Here is a 21,245-nt window from a genome sequence, read left to right as displayed (position 1 = left end):
AACGATGTTTCTCTCTCTCTCTCTCTCTCTCTCTCTCTCTCTCTTGCTCTCTCTCTCCCCTTCCTCTTACTCTAAAATCAATAAATATAAATTTTAAAATAATGAAAACTGTGTTCTGATAACATAACATCCTGAATATTCATGATGATATTCTCAGTACTTTTTAACTACCTTTTTCTTTTTCTCTGTTTTTTCTTTACATATGTGTGTGTGTGAGCATGTTCTTCTTTACATGATGTTTGCATTTGAAAGAGGAAGTGATTTTTGCTCTTGTTTCAGTAATCAGTTTAAAGCATAGCTTTTTGTTTTTTGCTTTTAACACCTTTAAGGTGGACTTTAACACATGATAATTAAGTGATAACATCCTTAACTGTGCCTTTTAATTAATTAGCATTTTTATCTCCTATGGTCTGGAAGGACATTAGTTGAGTACCACCCTTGGGAGAATTGGAAGACTTTCCACTTGAGTATATTTTCAGACGTGTATTCTCTATTGAGAGATAAGAATATATGAGATCTAACAGCCACCCAGGAGAAGATGACCACCCCAGAAGTGTCTGGGCTCTCCTGGCAAGTGGGAGGCTTCAGTACATTTGTGGTCAGGCTGTTTTTTAAGTTTCTGAGGTACCTGTTCATATACTGGAACAGATAGATGAAAAAGGAATTGTTGAAAGTAGCACAAATCTTGAAGAAATCTAATATAGCTGCTTCAGTTATGAATCCCTATGCAAAGCATTCCATTAAAGTGAAAAACTTAAGTGACATTGTTAGGTAATATAGATAGCTATCAGGGGAGGGGCAAAATCAGGGTTTATCTCACCCACTGAAGAGGGAGTCAGCAGTCCTAGGGTCTGCCAAAACAAAAGCACTAGATGTTCAAACGGCCTTGAAACACTGTATCTTAGTCCCAATATCAGAGAAAGGAAGCCTTGAAACTAAAGTATATCACTGCTAAGCCCCCAACAGGTGAAGTGCTCAGGCTAGCTGAGTTGCTCACTGTGTCTTGTGCCAAGTGTATAGCTTTGATTAATAAACTGCTTGTTTTGCTTCCACACTGCACCCTGCCTCTTACTTGAATTCTTTTTCATGAGCATGACAAGAACCGAGGAAGGAGAAGTCCCCTTGGACTTGGGATTCTGTGATGAAAACATGACCACCAAAGAGAGATTTTCTTCATCATGTCTCATCTGTTCAATTTGCTTGCTGAAAATTGTCACTTGAACAGTAGTAGCTTTGGAGTGATTTCTGCTTTTTCTACTAAAATGAGTGTATACCAAGGAAAAGTGCCTTCTACAGTTATTACTGCATCTCTTTTTTTTTTTTTCTACAGAGACAGAGAGAGAGTCAGAGAGAGGGATAGACAGGGACAGACAGACAGGAATGGAGAGATGAGAAGCATCAATCATTTGTTTTTCGTTGCACAGTGACACCTTAATTGTTCATTTGATTGCCTTCTCATACGTGCCTTGACCGCAGGCCTTCAGCAGACCGAGTAACCCCTTGCTCGAGCCAGAGATCTTGGGCTCAAGCTAGTGAGCTTTTGTTCAAACCAGATGAGCCCTCACTCAAGCTGGCGAGTTCAGGGTCTCGAACCTGGGTCTTCATCATCCCAGTCTGACGCTCTATCCACTGCGCCACCGCCCGGTCAGGCTTACTGCATCTCTTTTAGATGAAGGCATTTTTTCTGAATTAAAGATGGTCTTGAAGAGCTTCCTAAGTAAAAGCCAAATATTGAAATTGGAAGTTAAGCTTGATCTGTCAATCATGGGAGGAATGATGGTCTATATTGAAGAGAAATATGTTGATATATCTGCAAAAATCAAGATTCAGTAGTTGAACAAGTTTATGTGGGAGGCTTTCTGAAAGTGTTGATTTTCTTTCAGTGAAAACTCTTAAATTTGAAGCAGCAATTAAATGCTTCTTGAACAAGAAAAATAAAGAATATATGAGCACCTTATTATTTGCTTTACGAGTTTTTGTTTTACTGAACTTCCTTTATATATATTTTTCTGTTGTTGCTGTTACTCACTTCCTTTCTACTTTTTTTTTGTTACTGACTTCCTTTCTGCTTTTTTTTTTTTTTTTTTTCACAGCAAGGCGAAGTCTGACTCTTCATAATCATATGGTTACTTTCGTTTTGAAAAATACTACTTACTAGTTTATTTTCTTTTACAAAAGTAGCATACCATGGTTTAAAACTGTTGTGGAAATAGTAATAACATTTTTGTTTTACAGTAAAAACTTGGAAGAGAAGTTTTGGAAGATATGCCACAAAACACCGTCTCAGCAGCCTTGTCTGAAGTGGTGCCAAGAACCAATAATAACAACCAAAATACTGATTCAGAAAATAATGGTAAGACCACTTTTAATTGTTAATAGTCTTTTAATGAAGACTATTTAGTGAAATGATGAAGCATAATGTTAAACAAAAATCTTAGAAGACATGAAATGGGTTTTGTAGTTTTTTTTAAGGCAGAAAAATATGATTTTTTTTAACATCTCCATAAATGAAAATTAAAACAAAATTCAGATTTATAATAAACTATTTTGTTCTTTCAATTCAGATTCATTTTGTCTTATCTTAATTAATAATAGAGAAGGATTAACCATAGCTTAAAACTGTTCAAGATTGTTTCACTTTAACTTAGTATTTGATGATAGCTTTACTAGAGAAGATGTTACATATAATCTACATACTTTTTCAATGCCCAGAATATGCACAAGATATGAAAAAATTGATCCATATTTGTGTCATTTAAAAATATTGTTTATGGGTTGTAAAAAAGTCAAGATAACTAAACTTTAGAGTTACTTAATAACAGAAAGATGATCTCCCTATCTCACTCTTATCTAAGTAATTACGGGAACCCTGAAGAAAGTGTACTTAAAAAAACAAACAAGAAGCTTGAAAAACAACTTGGTATTACTGGATGTATTAAATAACAAACTCTGAGTATAAAAGATCCCAGTTCTAAATCTAACAGGAAAATCTTTTAAAGTTATTTCAACAGGGTTCTTTATTGTCAAACTATGGTGAAGGAAGGAGGGAATGAATGGGAGGTAATGAAGCTAAAATGCATTAAATACAACAACCCATGGTTTAGGAACTATAGTGAGTTTTAAACATTCGCCATTTAATTTTATTTCAAACTACCAGCACATGTAAATCAAAAATTATGATGAAGTTCATATCAGTACACAATTGTATGATTTGTTTCTCTCTCTCTCTTTTTAAATCTTTGCTACAGTGGAGGCAGGGTCTTACCTAGGAACAATCTTTCTATTTGTACTTCAGACTACAACCTTTTTAGTCTAGTCTGTGCAAGAGTTCTTTTTTTAAAAAAAATTCTTTTTAATTTAACGATTCTATCTCTCTTCTACCTGTGTCAGCAATCCATCCCTTTTACATGAAATTATCCTCAAATGCATAGAAATATTATTTGCTATGTCTGTTTTCCCTAATGTGGCCTTTATCATTAAATTTTTAAAAAATTTTATTGATTTTTTAGGAAAAGCAGAAAGGAGGGGGAGAAAGAGAGAAAGAGTGAGAGAGAGGATCATCTATATGTTCCCTTATGTGCCTTGACCAGGGATCACACCGGTAACTTCTGTGATTTAGGATGATGCTTTAACCAGCCAATCTATCTGGCCAGGATTATTTGCTATATCTTTTTACAAAATCCTATTATAACCATTCATCTCATTTCCTAACTCTTCCTAACTCTTTTCCATTCACATAGCAAAGGTTCTCTGAGAGACCACTGGAGAATTTTGCTTTCTTACCTCTAGCAATCTAACTTCCTCTCACATTACTCTGTAAAACCACTCCAGCAAAACACGAATGACCTCCATTGGATTTATTTTATCTCCACTGCTATTATAATATTCTTGTTTAGCACAACACTATATTTTGATTGTTTAACATTATAACCTTGTAAATAGTCTCTCCACCCCATAGTCATAATTTTTTTTTAGAGTGAAAGGGAGAAGCACTGATTTGTTGTTCCACTTATTTATGCATTTATAGGTTGATTCTTGCATGTGCCTTAACAGAGGATCAAACCTTCAACCTTAGTAGATAGGGACAATGTTTTACCAGTAGAGCTACCCAGCCAAAGCCTGTAGCAAATTGTTAAAAACATGGATCTGGTAATGCCAAACACCCACTAAAAAAATATCCAAAGGCTTCCCATTATACTTACAAGAAAATAAAGTTGTTTTTTTTTTAGAAAGCTTAGCATCATTTTGCTCCTGTACTACCTCTTATCTAGTCACACTGGTTATAATTTGCTACATGTTTATTTTAATGGTATGGCCATATAAAAGACAAGTATCAGCCATTAAATTGTGATATGAAGTTACACATTTACATGAAGGATAAACTTATCTCTTGCTCTGGATGAACAGCTACCCCAAAGTTTTCATGGCATAACACAACAAATTATGATATTGCTGGTGGTTCTATGGGTTAGGACTGTGGACAAGATTCATTGGGAGTTGTTCTTTTCCTCCGTGTGATGCCAGCTGGTACACTTGGGCAGGGACTGAGGATCCACATGTCATCTCTCACAGATTTAAACTTTAGCGGTTAGATTCAACTGTTTATCCTCTATATTTTCTCTCTCACTCCTCCTCTCTCTACTTCTTTAGGTGATGGCTTCACTCCAAATGAGTGAAAGTAGAAATTGCATCTATTCAAGCCTGGGCTCTAAAGTCCCAGACAGTTACTTCTACCATATTCATTGGTCAAATCAAGGCATGTTGGGCAAATGAGTATGTTAGGCTTGCTTGCTTGTGCTTTGTCTGGTGCATAAGCATGTGGCAGCACCACATATGTATAGTCTATGTAAGGCTGCAGGTGCTTACCCTCAGGGCGACAGATTGTAGATTGAGGATTGCCTGCAACCATTGGGAGGGGCCATTACTTGCTGGAGAACAGATTTTCCCCCAATCTGTATGCTCATCAACCCTGAGAGAGAGAAGCGGTTTTCCCTGCTTGCTTTCTTGTACACCATTGTGAGACTTTAATAAACAGAATGGCTTATCATCCTCTGGCTCCACAGTTCCTTTACCATCTGCCTGAATGCAATGTGAACCTGCACGGCTATGGCCACCAGCCATACAAGGCATAAGGCCAATTCATATTCAAGTGTCCAGAAATACAGTGTACCTCCAAATGGGAGGAGTAGCAAGATCCTGTGTATGAGGCACAGTAGACACAGGGAAGGCATAATTCACTGGGAGCAACCTTTCACAGTGTGCCGAACATGGGAAGACCAATCTGGTAGCTGTAAACATTAGACTACAGAACAATGGGTACATGATAATTTAAAATTATGTGTATTTAGGATAGAAGTTATATATGTGAAAATAGGATTCAAGAGATACATAGATGGAAGGATGTTAACCCAAATGCGAATGCTGTTTATCTCTAAGTAGAGTAAATTTGGATGCATTTTAAATATTGTTTCTTTAATACATATAGTATGAACAAATGTATTTAACAAAAGAATAGTCCTTTACTACATGAAAAAGATAAGAATGATAAACAGTCTCAATAAGTTCATAGTCTACTTTAAAATAACTTTTATAATTTCTTAAAATTTTTTAAGGATAAATTATTTAAAATAACATAAAATAAAAATCTTTTATTTCAGAAAACTTATGTACTATTTTTCCCCAAAATGAGCACTGATAAAAGAAAAAAAATTTCCAGCTAGAGATGAATTCTGTTCTACTGAATTTGCAGACAAGGAAATAACAGGACCAGGAAAAAAAAAAAAAAAGGACTATTGAAGGACTATTGCTGGTTTGTGACAAAAATCTTAATCCCAAATCTTTTGATTGATTATTCTATGACTTTTCAAATATACTATACCATCTATCATTTAAAATAAACTTTTTATTTTTAGAAAGTAGATTTTCTTAGAAACACTCAAAGACTATTAGGATGTGCTCATATTTCATCAGAAAGGAAGAGTAGTGAAGGTCGGTGGTGGCTTAAAGCCTGAGTAAATTCTACCCTAACTATTCATACATATTTGAATCCTTAGAATGTGACAGTAAAATCCATAGTAACACTAGGATTGGATATAAGAATGTCCTGAGAAATTTTAACCAACAGACAATTTTTTTTGTGTGTCATCTCCTGTGAAATACCAGAATAAAATTGCCTAATGAAGTTTGTTAGATACAGTTATGGATGCGAATTTTAGCTTTTCTTAATCTAACTGTATTCGTTTTTTTGTTTTTCAGGTATTGACAAGTGTAAGATGTCTATTATATTAATAGCACTATCTGTATTTATTGTTTTATTAGTTCTGTTAGGTAAGTAAATTACATACTTTATTTCTTCTCTTTTTTTCCCCTGCTCAGAGTTTCCTGTTGTATGATTCTTTTTCTTTCAGTCTCAATCATGATCTTTTCTTATTATTCTCACTCCTTTCCTATTAGTTACAATATATAGTTAAGGGACATTAAAAAATAAATTATTATGAAATATGTGACCTATGTGAGGCATTGGGAGATGCAAAGATTAAGACAAAATTGTTCACACTGATAATGGAAAACACTATTTTAAATTCTGTTGTATAGGTTAGTTTTGTTCGTTCAAATAATTTATGTAAGCCTGACCAGGTGGTGGCACAGTGGATAGAGCATCAGACTGGGATGCAGAGGACTCAGGTTGGAAACCCTATGATCACCTGCTTGAGTGCGGGTTGATCCGGCTTGAGCGTGAGCTCAACAGATTGAGTGCGAGGTCGCTGGCTTTCACTTGGGATCATAGACATGACCTCATGGTGGCTGACTTGATTCCAAAGGTTGTTGGCTTGAAGCTCAAGGTCACTGGCTTGAGCCCAAGGTCACTGGCTTAAGCAAGGGGTCACTCACTCTGCTGGAACCCCCCTGCCCCCAAGAATCAGGGCACATATGAGAAAGCAGTCAATGAACAACTAAGGGGCTGCAACGAAGAATTGATGCTTCTCATCTCTCTCCCTTCCTGTCTGTCTGTCCTTATCTGTCCCTCTCTCTGTCTCTGTCATGATAGATTAATAAATAGTAAATAAATAAATAAATAAATCACATAAATAAAATTGTGTAATTTGCATGAATCTTTTGCATCTCATTTTTTTGTTTCACATTATGCCGTGTTATTCTTCTAGTTATACTGTGGAATTTCATTGATTCATTGTTGTAGAAGGGGACTGGAAAATTTTTTATACAAAGGGTTACATAGTCAATAATTCAGGCTTTCCTCTGTGTTGTAACACAATTGAACCTGGAAATTTGAATGTCATATAAATTTTATGTGTCACAAAATATTATTCCTCTTGATTATTTTGACTAATACTTTTGATTGTTTTTATTATTTTAAAATGTGATAAGATTTTTAGCTCTGAATTTGGTCTCAGGTTGTAATTTGCAAATTCTTTATGTAGAGTATTTTATGCTATATATCATTACTAATTTTACTTTTGATGAATATTTAGATTATGCCACATTTTGACTACTGCAAATTGTGTTGCTCTGAATATTTTTATAATTTTGGTCTCTTAGTATATAGTTGATATTATTTGAAATATACTTATAAAAGGGATAATTAAGCTTTAAGGTATACATTAGTCAGATTTACTAGAAAATGCAAAGATAGTAGATAATCCAACTCAAAGTTTTTGAAAATGTGAGTTGCTGATCATACTTGTCAAAACTTTATTGTCAGTTTTGTTTATTTTTGTTATTCTGATGAATATTGTGGTAACTTATTGTGATCTTAATTAGAATTTTTCTGATGTCTAATACTATTAAACTTCTTTTTCATATTTATTGCACATATAGCCACAATATTTTGTGATGTTCATGTTTAAATACTTTGCATATATATATATATATATATATAGAGAGAGAGAGAGAGAGAGAGAGAGAGAGAGAGAGAGAGATAGACAGGAAGGGAGAGAGATGAGAAGCATCAACTCATAATTGCAGCACTTTAGTTGTTCATTGATTGCTTTCTCATATGTGCCTTGACCGAGGGGTCTGCAGCCAAGCCAGTGACCCATTGCTCAGGTGAGTGGCCTTGGGCTCAAACCAGTGGCTTTTGGGCTCAAGCCAACTACCATGGAGTCATATGTATAATCCCACGCTCAAGCCAGCAAGCCTCTGCTCAAACCGATGTCCTCAGAGTTTCGAACCTGGGTTGATGCTCTATTCACTGTACCACCACCTGGTCAGGCTTAATTGTGTCTTTCTACTTTGCTTTTAATTCCCCACTCCTACTAACATTTGAGGTAGATCATTCTCTTTCTAAAAAGTTTTCCTTCTTTTTTAAAACATAAATTTAAATAAAAATTTTCTCTAACCTTTTAAGAGAATGTTCTATGTTCTGTAAGTTTAATTGTAGCTTATAAGTTTTGATATTATGTACATATTACATGTATGAAAATATATGCAACATTTTTTAGTTCAAAATATTTTTCAGTTCTCTTGTTTCTTCTTTGATTCATAAGCTATTTAGCCTTGTTTTACTAAATTTATAACTTGTTGATATTTAATTTTTATTTTTGGTATTGATAAATGGTTCAATTTTACTGCAATCAGGTGACATACTGTAAATGTCTTCAATTTTTAAAAATCTGTTATTACCACTTTATTGTTTTGCATTTTGGTAAATGTTTTATGTACACTTAAAGAATGTACATTATGTTGTTGCATGTAGTTCTCTATGTATGTCAACTGACTTAGTTTGGGTAATTATGGTTGTCAGATATCATTGTACTTAAAGTTTTTGCACATTGTTTATCAGTGGTTATACTCACTGAGAGGGGTGTTATGAGCACTTGACATCAAGCGACTATAGCTGATAATTTAGCCAATTGTTTTACTTCGGTGCATCTTTAACCACTAGCATCCCATTCACCACTGGTGATTAGATTAATGCCTTTAAAGCTAATGACATTGGAAAATCAATATGATGATATTTCATCCTTAAGGTTCTGTTTCTTTAGAACCACTTTTGGTGCAAAAATTTGATTCAGTCTGTGTGTGTTCAGAAAAGCAGAAATTATAAATGTTTCAAGACCAGGACCTTAATAAAGGAATTAGAGATAACATGATTGCAGGAGGAGCTGGAGAGTGACCATCTGGAAGCTCTATTATTGAAGAGGAAATAGTCACTAATAATTTTGGCTTACAGCACTAATGTGTTTGGAGAACTCAAAGGTTAGATGAAAGTCTAAAAAGTAAACACATCTATGTGCCAAACTACATAAGGGACACACATGAAAAGGCCTGTGAACTTCTGATGCCCAAGTTCTTTAAGAATAATGGCATCTGCTTCACTTTCACCTTCTAAATCTCATGTGGGTTCTTTTCATTAGTTAACCCAGAACCATACAAAAATGGTAGTACCTACTTGACCACAGGCAATCCAACACATACTTTATTAGTTTTATATTCTATTTGTTATTTCCAATGCTTCCCTATAGTTTAACTTTAACACATTTCCTAGATTTTTAACAGTCTCATATAAATTAGTATTTTTATTACTTGCAAAAAATGTTAATATTTTATTATATTTCATTTGCTCAGAAATGCCAAAGTTGACTTAACACAAGTGAAATTAAGACAGGTAACACTGTTACTATGGAATGCCTGTGTATCACTGACATTAGAGTTGAAGGAATATGAGTGTCCTGTAAAACACTGAACTACTGTCACTTAAGATAACATACATTTTAAAAAAAAATTTGTTATGTGATAGATATGAAATTCTAATCAGGATCATAATCTTTTACATCACAGTCTTGTCTTACCTTAATAATGTCAAATACAAAAGCATATTATTTTATCTGGTTCTGAAAATATGCATTTGTTTCATTTCCAGTTATAGGACTTTTACCTACTCAATATTATTGTCCAGATTATTGGATTGGTTTTCAAGATAATTGCTATAATTTTTCTAATGATGAAGGGGATTGGAATTCAAGTAGAAAAAACTGTTTGACTCAACATGCTGACCTCACTGTGATTGACACTAAAGAAGAAATGGTAAGTAATCTAATACACATTCCTTATGAATTTTTATTGTGTGGGGGCATTGGAAATATTTGAATTTCGTTATGATTTTTAAAACTTCTGCACAGAGTTTTTAAAACTTCTGTTTACAGAATATTGAAGGTGTTCATAACATACCTTGGATGGTACCTGCTGGTGTTTTGTTTGTATAGTGTAACACATCAAGTAGTAGATTTGATAGTTATCTTTATATTTTAAGGATTATAAATAGAAGAGCTTGATATTATTTGAAAACCTTTTAAAAGCCAATGGTCCACAAAGAGAAATGCCTTAGGAAGGATGAGATTCTTCATTCCACCTTCTTCTGACTTCTCAGTCTTGCTTTGCCAGCCATGTCTGAGGTCCCGTGGCATCTTCCATCTCAGCACTCACTACCAATAATGCAATGGGTGTGCAGTTGAATGTTTTCACCCAGCCTGGAGTATGAAATTCCAGTGAACAGATGCTATGTTTTATTCAAAATTGTATTTTTTGTTGTAACATAAAGGCAGATAGAAATAAAAGCTTAATGGATCTTTGTTGAATAAGTATTAATTTACATGGCTAAAATTTTATGAATAAAGAGAATTTCCAAGAACTTTAAAAAGAGATTATGAAACTCTGTAGCTTTGTACTTATGAAATCTGTTATTTCCCTTTGTCACTTCTGTGGTAAGCATGTTTTTGCTTTTGTTTAAAAATATCTTTAAAAAGGTCAATATAAAAGATAATGTAACTTTATGGATAATGTACAATTAAGAAGTAATTGAAATGTAAAAAGTACAGCACAGCAGTAAACATTGTTAAAATTGTGTTATTTCTGTGGTGAACAAAGTGTATTTATGTAATCTCCCTGAAGATTGGTTTAAATTTAAATGGATGTGAAACAGGCTAGGACAATTTGTAGTTCAGCGCAAGGAAAGTAAATTATTTTGGAAGCAAATAAAGGTATTGGAAATCTGAATAAAATGTGAAAAACTAGATATTGTTAAGAGCAGACACAACCAAATGTGCAACCTCATTTAAATGGGAAAAGCTTCTGTGGTCATCAGTTTCACCCCTGAATTTTGCAAGACTTTTGCAGTTATTCTGATGACTCTTTAAACTGCCTTTTACAGTTCCTCTTGGGGAAAAAAAATATAAATTAGGAGTAAGATGAAAAAATAATAAACATTAATAAAATTTGGGGGAAATAAAGAGATAACAAGACAAACCATTTTTAAACTCTTCACTTGCAAAAAACATGATGGCAAAAGCTGAAAAAAAGAGTGAATATCATGGGACTCAAAGAACAGAAATACACAAAAATAATTAATTTTGAGCTTAAAAGAAGTCATTAAACATATCATCTAAGAATGATTTTATTGTTTGGTTAAGAAAAAGATTGGTCATGTAATATCTTGATGCATTTTGAAGTTTGTAGATGAATATTATGTACTACACAATCTGGGAAAAATCTAGGTAACAAACAGAATAAAGTAAAGTTGTCAGTGAAGAAGTGATAAAAGTATACAAGAATTTTAAAAGACTGTATATTTGAAATATATATATATTTACTTAAATTATAAAGTGTTTTCTTAGTTAAAATGAGATATAACATGCTTCATGAGATATGTTTTGTATTTATTTCTACCTTCTTTAAATTATCTTGCATTTTTGCCTGACCAGTGATGGCACAGTAGATAGAACATTGACTTGGGATGCTGGGATGCTGAGGTCTCAGGTTTAAAACCCGAAATTTGCTGGGTTTGAAAGCAAGCTTGTCCTGCTTGAGCACAAGCTCACTAGTTTGAGCATGTGGTCACTGGTTTGAACACGGGATTATCCACATGATCCCCAGGTAACTGTCTTGAGCTCAAAGGTCGCTGGCTTGAGCACAAGGTCATTGGCTTGAGCAAGGGGTCACTGTCTCAGTTGGAGTCCCCAGTCAAGGCACGTATGAGAAGCAATCAGTGAACAACTAAAGTGATGCAACTATGAGTTGATGCATCTCTCTCTAAAAAAAAAAAAGATCTTGCATTTAACAAAGGGTTACATGGACATTCCTTTGTTGAAAAAGTAGAAATTAATATTTTTCATAAGACAGGTTCTAGAAAATGCACCTTCTAGCTGCCTGCCACCAAGACCCCAGCTACTGAACATTATCCAGTTTTCCCTATTGTCCAATAACATAAATGTATGTATATATAATATCCTGCCAGTTTCTAATATATTTACCTTTTCTTATATATATATTTTTGCCTTCAAACAAGCTTCTTGCTAGGTCAAGACTATGAATGTCCTTTTTTCCCTTGTCCTCTATATTTATTATAGAATCTTCCATTCCTGATCTACCTCTTAGACTCCCATAAAGACCAGATACTTCTTATAAATTCAAATTTCAATTTGTATTTATTATATTCATTATCTTCTCCTTAGGTAGTAGGATATTTTCTAACTCTATATTTACATAATTTTTCTCACTAAATAAAACCCTTTGAATCCAGGGAGAATATTTTCTTAATCAGTTCCCTTGTAATCCCAAAGCTTATCTCAATGAATTAAAATTTTAAAAAATGAACTCATAAATTCCTGCAGAAGATGATATATTAAAATGCCAAAGGTTACTAGTGTCATTGTTATTAGATAAAAATGGACCATAAGTGTTATGATCTGTTATGATTTCTTTATATTTATCATAAAATTGAAACATAGAGTTATATATACTATAAAGCTTATGGTTTTCCAGGTATTTAGTAGCAAAGGAGACTCACTGACTTTCTACATATAACATAATTCTGTGGGAAGAACGAGCTCTAAGTTAGCAAGAAATTTCAACATTGAAAAATAAGAAAGAGAAAAGGAGAAATTTCAGGGAAGATTATAGTTTCTTCTGAATGATGCCTTTAAAAATTGAAATATTTGCAGAAAATACAATTTGGTAGTTAGATTCTGAAAGAACTAGCATATTAGTGGCTTGTGAGCATGTGTGTGGATTGTGTGCATATGTGATAATTTTTGGAAAGAAGTTGAAGTAAAATATAAAATTGAACTCAATCTAGTAGTAATTAGTAAGGATAGGAAAACCATTATAGTAAATATCTGGTGATTAAAAAAGAGCTTCATGACAAACTCTGGCTTTCCATAAGTTTTAAGTTTTTTATTTTGTTTGTTTTAGATTTTTAAAAATTTGTTGCTTTTTAGAGAGAGAGGAGAGAGAGACGGGGGAAGGAGCAGGAAGCATCAACTTGCATATGTGTCTTGATCAGGCAAGCTCAGGGTTTCAAACTGGTGACCTCAGCGTTCCAGGCCAACACTTTATTCACTGCGCCACCATAGGTCAGGCCAAATTTTAAATGTTTAAAAACCTAGAGGAATAGATTTTTATATTGAATATTTATCAATTTGTAATAAAAAAGTATCTTAAAGAACTATTATCTCATGTTTTTGTTTCACAAATAAGAACACTGAGGGTCAGAAAGTAAAACATGCTGTAGCTATTCTCTGTGTAGCCAGGACTTGGACATTTATCACCTTTCTCTTTCACAATAGGTTGCACTAAAAAGGGAGAAGTAAAATTATGAAATCTATTTTATCTCTAAAGGATTTTCTAAGACAACACAAGTGCAATTCTGATCACTGGATTGGTTTGCAGATGACAGAAAATCAAACAGGAAAATGGGTAAATGGAAACATATTTAACAAATGGTAAGTTTCTTTCTTCCTGGGATTATTTAAATTTAGATAATGCAACCAAAAGAACCCATGCACTAGCTACATTTCTTTAGAGCCCAATGACTTGAGCACATGATGAAAAGATGGAATGAGGAAAATAATATGGGATTAGTTCCAAGAGTCAACCAGACAGATTGGGAATCAAGATATAAGGGAAGATTTCTCCTAGTTGGTTATTCTGAAAATAAACACCTAAGATTCATAAACACAGCCCCCTTCCGAAAATTAAACATTTGTCTGATTCTATCTTATTTTCTCCAATTCTATATCCTTTATTCAATCTTTTTTTTTTTTGGTTTTTTTTTTTTTTTTTCATTTTTCTGAAGCTGGAAACAGGGAGAGATAGTCAGACAGACTCCCACATGCGCCCGACCGGGATCCACCCGGCACGCCCACCAGGGGCGACGCTCTGCCCACCAGGGGGCAGTGCTCTGCCCATCCTGGGCGTCGCCATGTTGCGACCAGAGCCACTCTAGCACCTGAGGCAGAGGCCACAGAGCCATGCCCAGCGCCCGGGCCATCTTTGCTCCAATGGAGCCTTGGCAGCAGGAGGGGAAGAGAGAGACAGAGAGGAAAGCACGGCGGAGGGGTGGAGAAGCAAATGGGCGCTTCTCCTGTGTGCCCTGGCCGGGAATTGAACCCGGGACCTCCGCATGCTAGGCCGACGCTCTACCGCTGAGCCAACCGGCCAGGGCCCTTTATTCAATCTTTATGCTGTTTGCTGACATCTTTTGTAGTTCATGATAAATTTGTTGTTTATTTTAACCTGATTTTGTTTGTATTAATAACACAATTTATCCTGGGCTTTTTATCTTTCATTTTACAAGAAGAAAAATGGAATCTAAAGACCTGAGTTTGGCCCTGGCCAGTTTGCTCAGTGGTAGAGCTTTGATCCGGTGTGTGTATGTCCTGGATTTGATTCCTGGTCAGGGTACACAGGAGAAGCAATCATCTGCTTCTCTACCCCTCCCCCTCTAGCTTCTCTCTCTCTTTCACTCTCTCTCTCTCCCTCTCTCTTCCCCTCCAGCAGTCATGGCTCAATTGGAGCAAGTTGACCTGAGTGCTGAGGATGGCTCTATGGCCTCTCCTCAGGTGCTAACAAGAGCTTGGTTGCTGAGCAATGGTGCAATGCCCCAGATGGGCAGAACATCGCCCACCTAATGGGCTTTTCAAGTGGATCCCAATCAGGGTGCACATGCAAGTCTGCCTCTGCCTTCCCCTCTCTCACTGAATAAAAACAAACAAACAAACAAAGGCCTGAGTTCACTGCACACATGATCTCAGTATAACCACGCTAAATGATAACTGCCAGTCACTTTACCACTTAGTTTATGTTAGAATTTCTCAGTAACACAACTGACAAATTGGACTGAATAATTTTTTGTTGTGGGAAGGAGGCCATTTCTTGTGCATTGTAGGGTGTTAGCTGGCATTTACTGACTTCGTTTGTGACAACCAAAAATGTCTCCAGTTATTGCCAAGTGTCTTTTGTGGGGAGCAGGAGGTAGGCAAATCGACTTAGGTTTAGAGCCATTGATTTATATAAACTGGTAATTCTAATGATTACATGTAACTAACTTAATGTCATTTTAACAAATACAAATTCTTGGAAGGCAGACTCTTATAGTCTATTTTGGCACAGATAGCTTAACCTTTTCAAGAGAATACTCTGTTATAGCATTCCTTTTTAAGACTACTCTGTACAGATTTTTTTAAAAAGGTGTTATTAGGCAAAGGAGAAATGACAGGACTCCCTAGTACATAGTGTATAATCTCTCACTATTGTAGGTTTACTGTGAAAGGAAATGAAAAATGCACTTACCTCAGTGATGATGGTACAGCAACAGCTAGATGCTACACAGAAAGAAAATGGGTTTGCAGGAAGAAAAAAAAACGCATAAATTTTCTGCTGAGGGACTACTAACCATAGGTAATATAGTTTTAATATTTGTAATCATTTTTTCCCCTCTATATAACTTGTCATTTGTTAAAATAATTTTTTTTCACTTTTTAAATGGCCTGGATCTTTGCTTTTCTATATCAATTTTAAAAGAATCTTGTAATTTCACAGAATCTATAAGTCAGTATTAGGAGCGTTGTCTTTATAACATTATTTTCTTATTAATTTATACTTGTACTGATTTTTGTCTTCTTATGTAACTTGTAATTTTGTTAACAGTTACTGAAAATTATTTACTATATGTATCCTTATTATATGTATCTAGTTTGTTTGCTATTGGAGTTGTGTCATTTTATCTTTTTTTTTTTTTTTTTTTTTTCTTTTTTCTGAAGCTGGAAACAGGGCGAGACAGTCAGACAGACTCCCGCATGCGCCCAACGGGGATCCACCCGGCACGCCCACCAGGGGCTGTGCTCTGCCCCCCAGGGGGCGATGCTCTGCCCATCCTGGGCGTCGCCATATTGCGACCAGAGCCACTCTAGCGCCTGAGGCAGAGGCCACAGAGCCATGCCCAGCGCCCGGGCCATCTTTGCTCCAATGGAGCCTTGGCTGCGGGAGGGGAAGAGAGAGACAGAGAGGAAAGCGCGGCGGAGGGGTGGAGAAGCAAATGGGCGCTTCTCCTATGTGACCTGGTCGGGAATCGAACCCGGGTCCTCCGCACGCTAGGCCGACGCTCTACCGCTGAGCCAACCGGCCAGGGCCCATTTTATCTTTAAAAATAGTTGTTTCTTTATAGAAATGTGACTGCTTTTGGTTATTCTTCTGTTCAACATCCATGCTGGAAGCTCTCATAATTTCTAATAATCTGTGTATTATTTTTAATGCTGCAAATATAGCATCTAATAATGTTTTATTTTTTTCTTGTTTCATAACTATTGCTTATTTCTTATCTAATTAAAAAGGGTAAGATTGCCAAGAAAATATTGATGGTTAATATTCTTGACTTGTTTCACATTTTAAAGAAAATGTTTCTAACATATCAACATTAATAATGTTTTAGTTTATTTTAAATATAATTTAAATTATTTCTTTATATTCTTGTTAGCTATGTTTTTCTTTCTTGTCAGCTTAAAAAAACGAGGAAAGATTGTCCTCTTGAGCCATTTGAAAGAACATGACCCAGCAGAGAGCTTCATTGTGACTTCATTGTGACCAGTTTCCAGAAAGTGGACAATAAATTTGGATTCTAAACTGCCTGATTTGTGATACTTTTTTACTGTATTACTAACAAACTAAGACATTGTATCATCAAGATCAGTTTATTTTTATTTCTGTGTTTTATCTTTCTCAGATACAAGTTTGAGCTAGAGTGTCCCTTTCTTGTTTCAAGATTCTTCTTTAATTTTAGGAAAATATATCCTGCAGGCGTCTCAGTCTAGTGCAATCTAGTTTTACTTATCAAGCCACAGAAGTGCACAAAGACAGTGCTGACCTGCCACCCCCAATCAGTATAGCTGTATCCAGTGGACTGCTTCATTTACTAGCCCTTGTGTCCTCTCAAGCAGGATTTAACATTTATCTATTTCCTTCTTCTTTAAATACTGTCTTCCAAGAATTCTGTGACACTGTATTCCCTGAGATTCCTCCTTACTCCCTGACTTCTCTGTTCTTTGTGATTTTAGGACACTTTTTTTCATTTGTCTCCGCCATACACATTAGCCTGCTTATTGTTTTAGGACTTCTTCTCTTGTCCCTGTGTACTCTTTCCTAGGCAATCTGCTTTCTACGGGTGGGCTCAATATCTACTCTAATGGATCCCAAACTTACATTTTAACAAGGAAACTTCCTTTGAGTTTCAGATTCAAAATATAACTGCCTACTCCACTTCAGTGTTTCAATTATATCTTAACCTGAATGCCTAAAATTTAATTTATAATCATTCACAAGATAAGGCCCTCATCAGTGCATTAAATGGAACCATTATCCAACTAGTTGCATAAAAACAGAAACTTGGTATTTTCCTTAACATTGCTTTTTCCCTCAGCTGACATTTCAATCAATAAGACCTATTAATATTTATATTTTAATGTAGTTCTCTTTATCTTCAAGGTTGTTATGCCAGTACATCATCACTTGCCTAACAGTGGGTGCTCTAGGTATCCACCTTCTCATATTCCTTTTCCCATACTGTAGCCAGAGCAATGGTTTCAAAACTCAAAACTGACCAGAGTACTCTGCTAATTGGCTTCCAATTGCTGTTTAAATAAAAGTTAAAATATTTACATGGCATGTTTGATACTTCATATTTCCCACCCATATTTTATACCCAGCATATACTTTTTTGACCTTTACTAATAGTAACTTTATTTACCTTTTTTTTTCCTTTCTTCATTTCCAGGTGAGAGAAGGAGAGATAGAGAGACAGACTACCACATATGCCTTGATTGAGATCCACCGGCAACCCTTGTCTGGGGCCGAGGCTTTTCCCATCTGGGGCTATGCTTGCAACCTAGCTATTTTTAGCACCTGAGGCAGAAATTCCATGAAGCCATCCTCAGCACCCAGGGCCAATGTGCTTGAATCAATCAAGCCATGGCTGCAGGAGGTGAAGAGAGAGCGAGAGAAAAAAGGAGTGGGGGAAGGGTGGAGAATCAGATGGTTGCTTCTCCTGTGTGTCTTGACTGGAATCAAACCTGAGACATCCACTCTCTGGGTCAATGCTCTACTACTGAGCAAATCTTTCAGAGCCTCTTTGCCTTTTGTTAAAAGCATAACATACTTACTAAACTCAAAAGATTTTTTTTCTTTTTTAACCTATTGGTGCTTTATATAAAGTTTCTCAGAAGGATTCCCCCTTCTTCTACTTAATTCTACTCACTCCAGATATGAGTTTATTGATCATGTATTTAATAAAGCATTAGCTGAATTCAGTGACAACATCAGATCTTTCTACTTTATATTTTCATATCATACAATTTTTATTTATAGCATTTATCAAAATTGATTCAACCAATTATTAAACACTTATCATGTGCCAGGTATTGCTTTAAATAATAATGTTACAACAGGTATCTAAACAGGATAAAACCTTTGCCCACATGGAGCTTTCATTCTAGATAAGGTGACATAATAAAATATAATATTTTAAAGATACAAAGAAAACCAAATTATTTAGAAAAAGAAAGCTTTATTTTTATTTATCTGGCTAATTAGTTTATTAATGTTTATGAATCAGGTTAAAACAGTAATTTTCAACCTTTTTCATCTCATGGAACACATAAACTAATCACTAAAATTTTGTGGGACATCATAAAATTTTTATATTTTTGCTGATCTGACAAAAAATAGGTATAATTTTATTTCATTCACACTGGATGGCTATTGTTATGTTGGCTGTTGTTATTTTTTAATTTGATGATCTAAGGGAAAAGAAGTTAGTGCCCCTGACTCTGGGGTTTTGGGGGTGGGCACCTTCAGAGAGGAGAATTGAGACAAAGTCTCAAGGGAGAAAAGAGAACCAGGCTGTCTCTTCCTAAGGGTGTTGTGGCATGACCAGAATCATGGGAAAAAGGCTGTGAACCCTCATGAGTCCTAGGTCTTGATAAGGACTCCTTTTAATTTTCTTAATATACACTCAAAGTTTATAACAGTCATTTCAGACTCAGAGAGAAGGAACACATGGCAACATACAAGTTAAAAAAAAAGTTGTCAGTTCCTCTGACTAAATAGTCAAGTCCTGAATGTTTTAAAAATTCTCATAGCATACCAGTTAAACATGGCTTGGTTAGAACATAAAGGCCAGTTCAAACATTGTCAAAAATGATTACTGGTATTCTGCTGAAGTTATCACCATTTAAAAACAAAACAAAACCAACAAACAAAACTACATTCCAGCAAAGGATTGTGGAGATCAGGGACACAGATGTCACCTTGAAGAGTTAATGTCATGATTATGTTTGGAGCAATTTGATGATGAAAATAGGAGATTATGATCCATTGTACAAAATGTGAAAATGTAAGTCCACAAAGGTACAAATACAAAAATGAATAAGTTGAAATTTTAATGATAAATGGAATAATTACAAAATTTAGAAATAGCTCCTGTCAAAGCAAAAATTGCATGGAACAATCTTACACAAGAAAGAAAGACTTTTTCAAAGTTATTGCAATAGAAGAGATAGGATAGAACTCAGTCTGAACTAAAATTTGCTGAACCAAAGGATTTTTAAGAGCTGGGCTGAGGGGGAGATCATACACCATCTGTATCTGTTACATGGTTTTACCCAAAGGAAAATTGAACTTTTTCAGATCATAATAGGAGGTACCATATTATGAAGGATAAGAGCTAGGCACCTACTGAAATTAGGCTCCTACCCTCCCAGAAAGTGAGAAATAAGCAATATGCATGCTTGATGATTACATTTCAAAGGAATGATTCCCAGGCCCTTGAGAAAGATATTTCTGCATTGTAAGACCTTCAAAAGGTTTTCAAATGTTTTTACAGGGGCAAAGATAAAAATTTCAATTATAAGTTTCTAAAGTAAGTGCTCTTAAGAGAGGAAGGCCAGGAGTCAGGTAGAATGAAACTTGTCTAAGGTTTAGTCAAGCTGAGGGGAATGTTAAGGCTATCTTGGTCATTCCCTACAAGATATTAATCACAAAGGGAATAGAGTGATTTTACAGTGAAGTGTAGTAGACACCACATTAATTATGTAAATAAAATAAGTATGATCAATAATGGAACAAACCAAAGTGAGTACTATCTGAAAGGATGCAATAAGAAGAACACAGTTTCACTACATCCCTTTCCTGCTCTTTCTGCCAAGAAGATATAACTTGAATATAACCATGAGAAATAATCAGAGAGATTCAATTGAAGAACATTTTACAGAATAACCAGCTTGTGGTATTTAAAATGTCAAGGTCATGAATGTTAACGAAGGCTAAGGAACTCTTCTTTTAGCTGGAGGGAGATTCAATAGACATCTGAACTGGAAGTTTTACTCTAAAGAACATTATTTTGATAAGTGGCAAACCCTGAAGATAATGAGAATTAATTGGCAGTATTGTGGCAATGGGAATATTGATTTTGACCATTGTATTGTAATTAAATAGCATATTATTGTAGGAAATGTGCACATTATTTAATGATACTTGAAATTTTATAATGAAATATATCAATTTGGCAACTAATTCTTAAGAGTTCAGGAAAAAAGTTTAAGTTCTTTTTCTGTACCCATAATCTTAAAAGTCTGTAATAGTTTCTAAGTTTAGATAAAATTTTATAAAATCTAAAGTAAACAATCAACATGTTTAACACTTTTACCAGGAATTTCCAATTTTAAGGTTTATATCATAGAAATAAAGTGTTAGTATTTAAGAAAATATTTGGAATGTTTATTGAAGCAAATTCATAGAAGCAAAATCCTAGAAACAAAGTTAATACTTATCAACAAAGAAACAAAAAAAATCTATAAATCCACACTATAAAGCAACTCAGAATTACATAAAATTTGTATAGGATATTATTTTTTTATTTTTATTAATTTTAATTTATTGTATTTACATAGATTCATGTCCCA

At 34.8% G+C, this 21,245-nt stretch overlaps 1 protein-coding gene and 1 pseudogene across 2 annotated transcripts; both read left to right on the top strand.

Moving 5' to 3' along the window:
• The first annotated feature begins 538 nt into the window (after positions 1 to 538).
• On the top strand, positions 539 to 1,833 carry LOC136389391 (ATP synthase subunit O, mitochondrial-like; annotated as a pseudogene).
• A 249-nt stretch (positions 1,834 to 2,082) lies between these two features.
• CLEC2B (C-type lectin domain family 2 member B) lies at positions 2,083 to 16,919 on the top strand. Of its 2 annotated transcripts, XM_066361195.1 has the most exons (7): positions 2,083 to 2,125; positions 2,236 to 2,353; positions 6,256 to 6,327; positions 9,881 to 10,044; positions 13,633 to 13,736; positions 15,552 to 15,693; positions 16,791 to 16,919. In XM_066361195.1, the coding sequence occupies exons 2-6, from the start codon at positions 2,266 to 2,268 to the stop codon at positions 15,685 to 15,687; spliced, it is 564 nt and encodes a 187-aa protein (XP_066217292.1). In that variant the 5' UTR covers positions 2,083 to 2,125; positions 2,236 to 2,265; the 3' UTR covers positions 15,688 to 15,693; positions 16,791 to 16,919. The 2 variants fall into 2 exon arrangements, with proteins under 2 accessions (XP_066217292.1, XP_066217291.1); XM_066361194.1 differs by having other exon boundaries at positions 2,103 to 2,353.
• The last annotated feature ends 4,326 nt before the right edge of the window (positions 16,920 to 21,245 follow it).

Source organism: Saccopteryx leptura, chromosome 1, assembly GCF_036850995.1.
Source record: "Saccopteryx leptura isolate mSacLep1 chromosome 1, mSacLep1_pri_phased_curated, whole genome shotgun sequence".
Lineage (NCBI taxonomy): Eukaryota > Metazoa > Chordata > Mammalia > Chiroptera > Emballonuridae > Saccopteryx > Saccopteryx leptura.
This window is presented reverse-complemented; position numbering and strand designations above follow the sequence as displayed.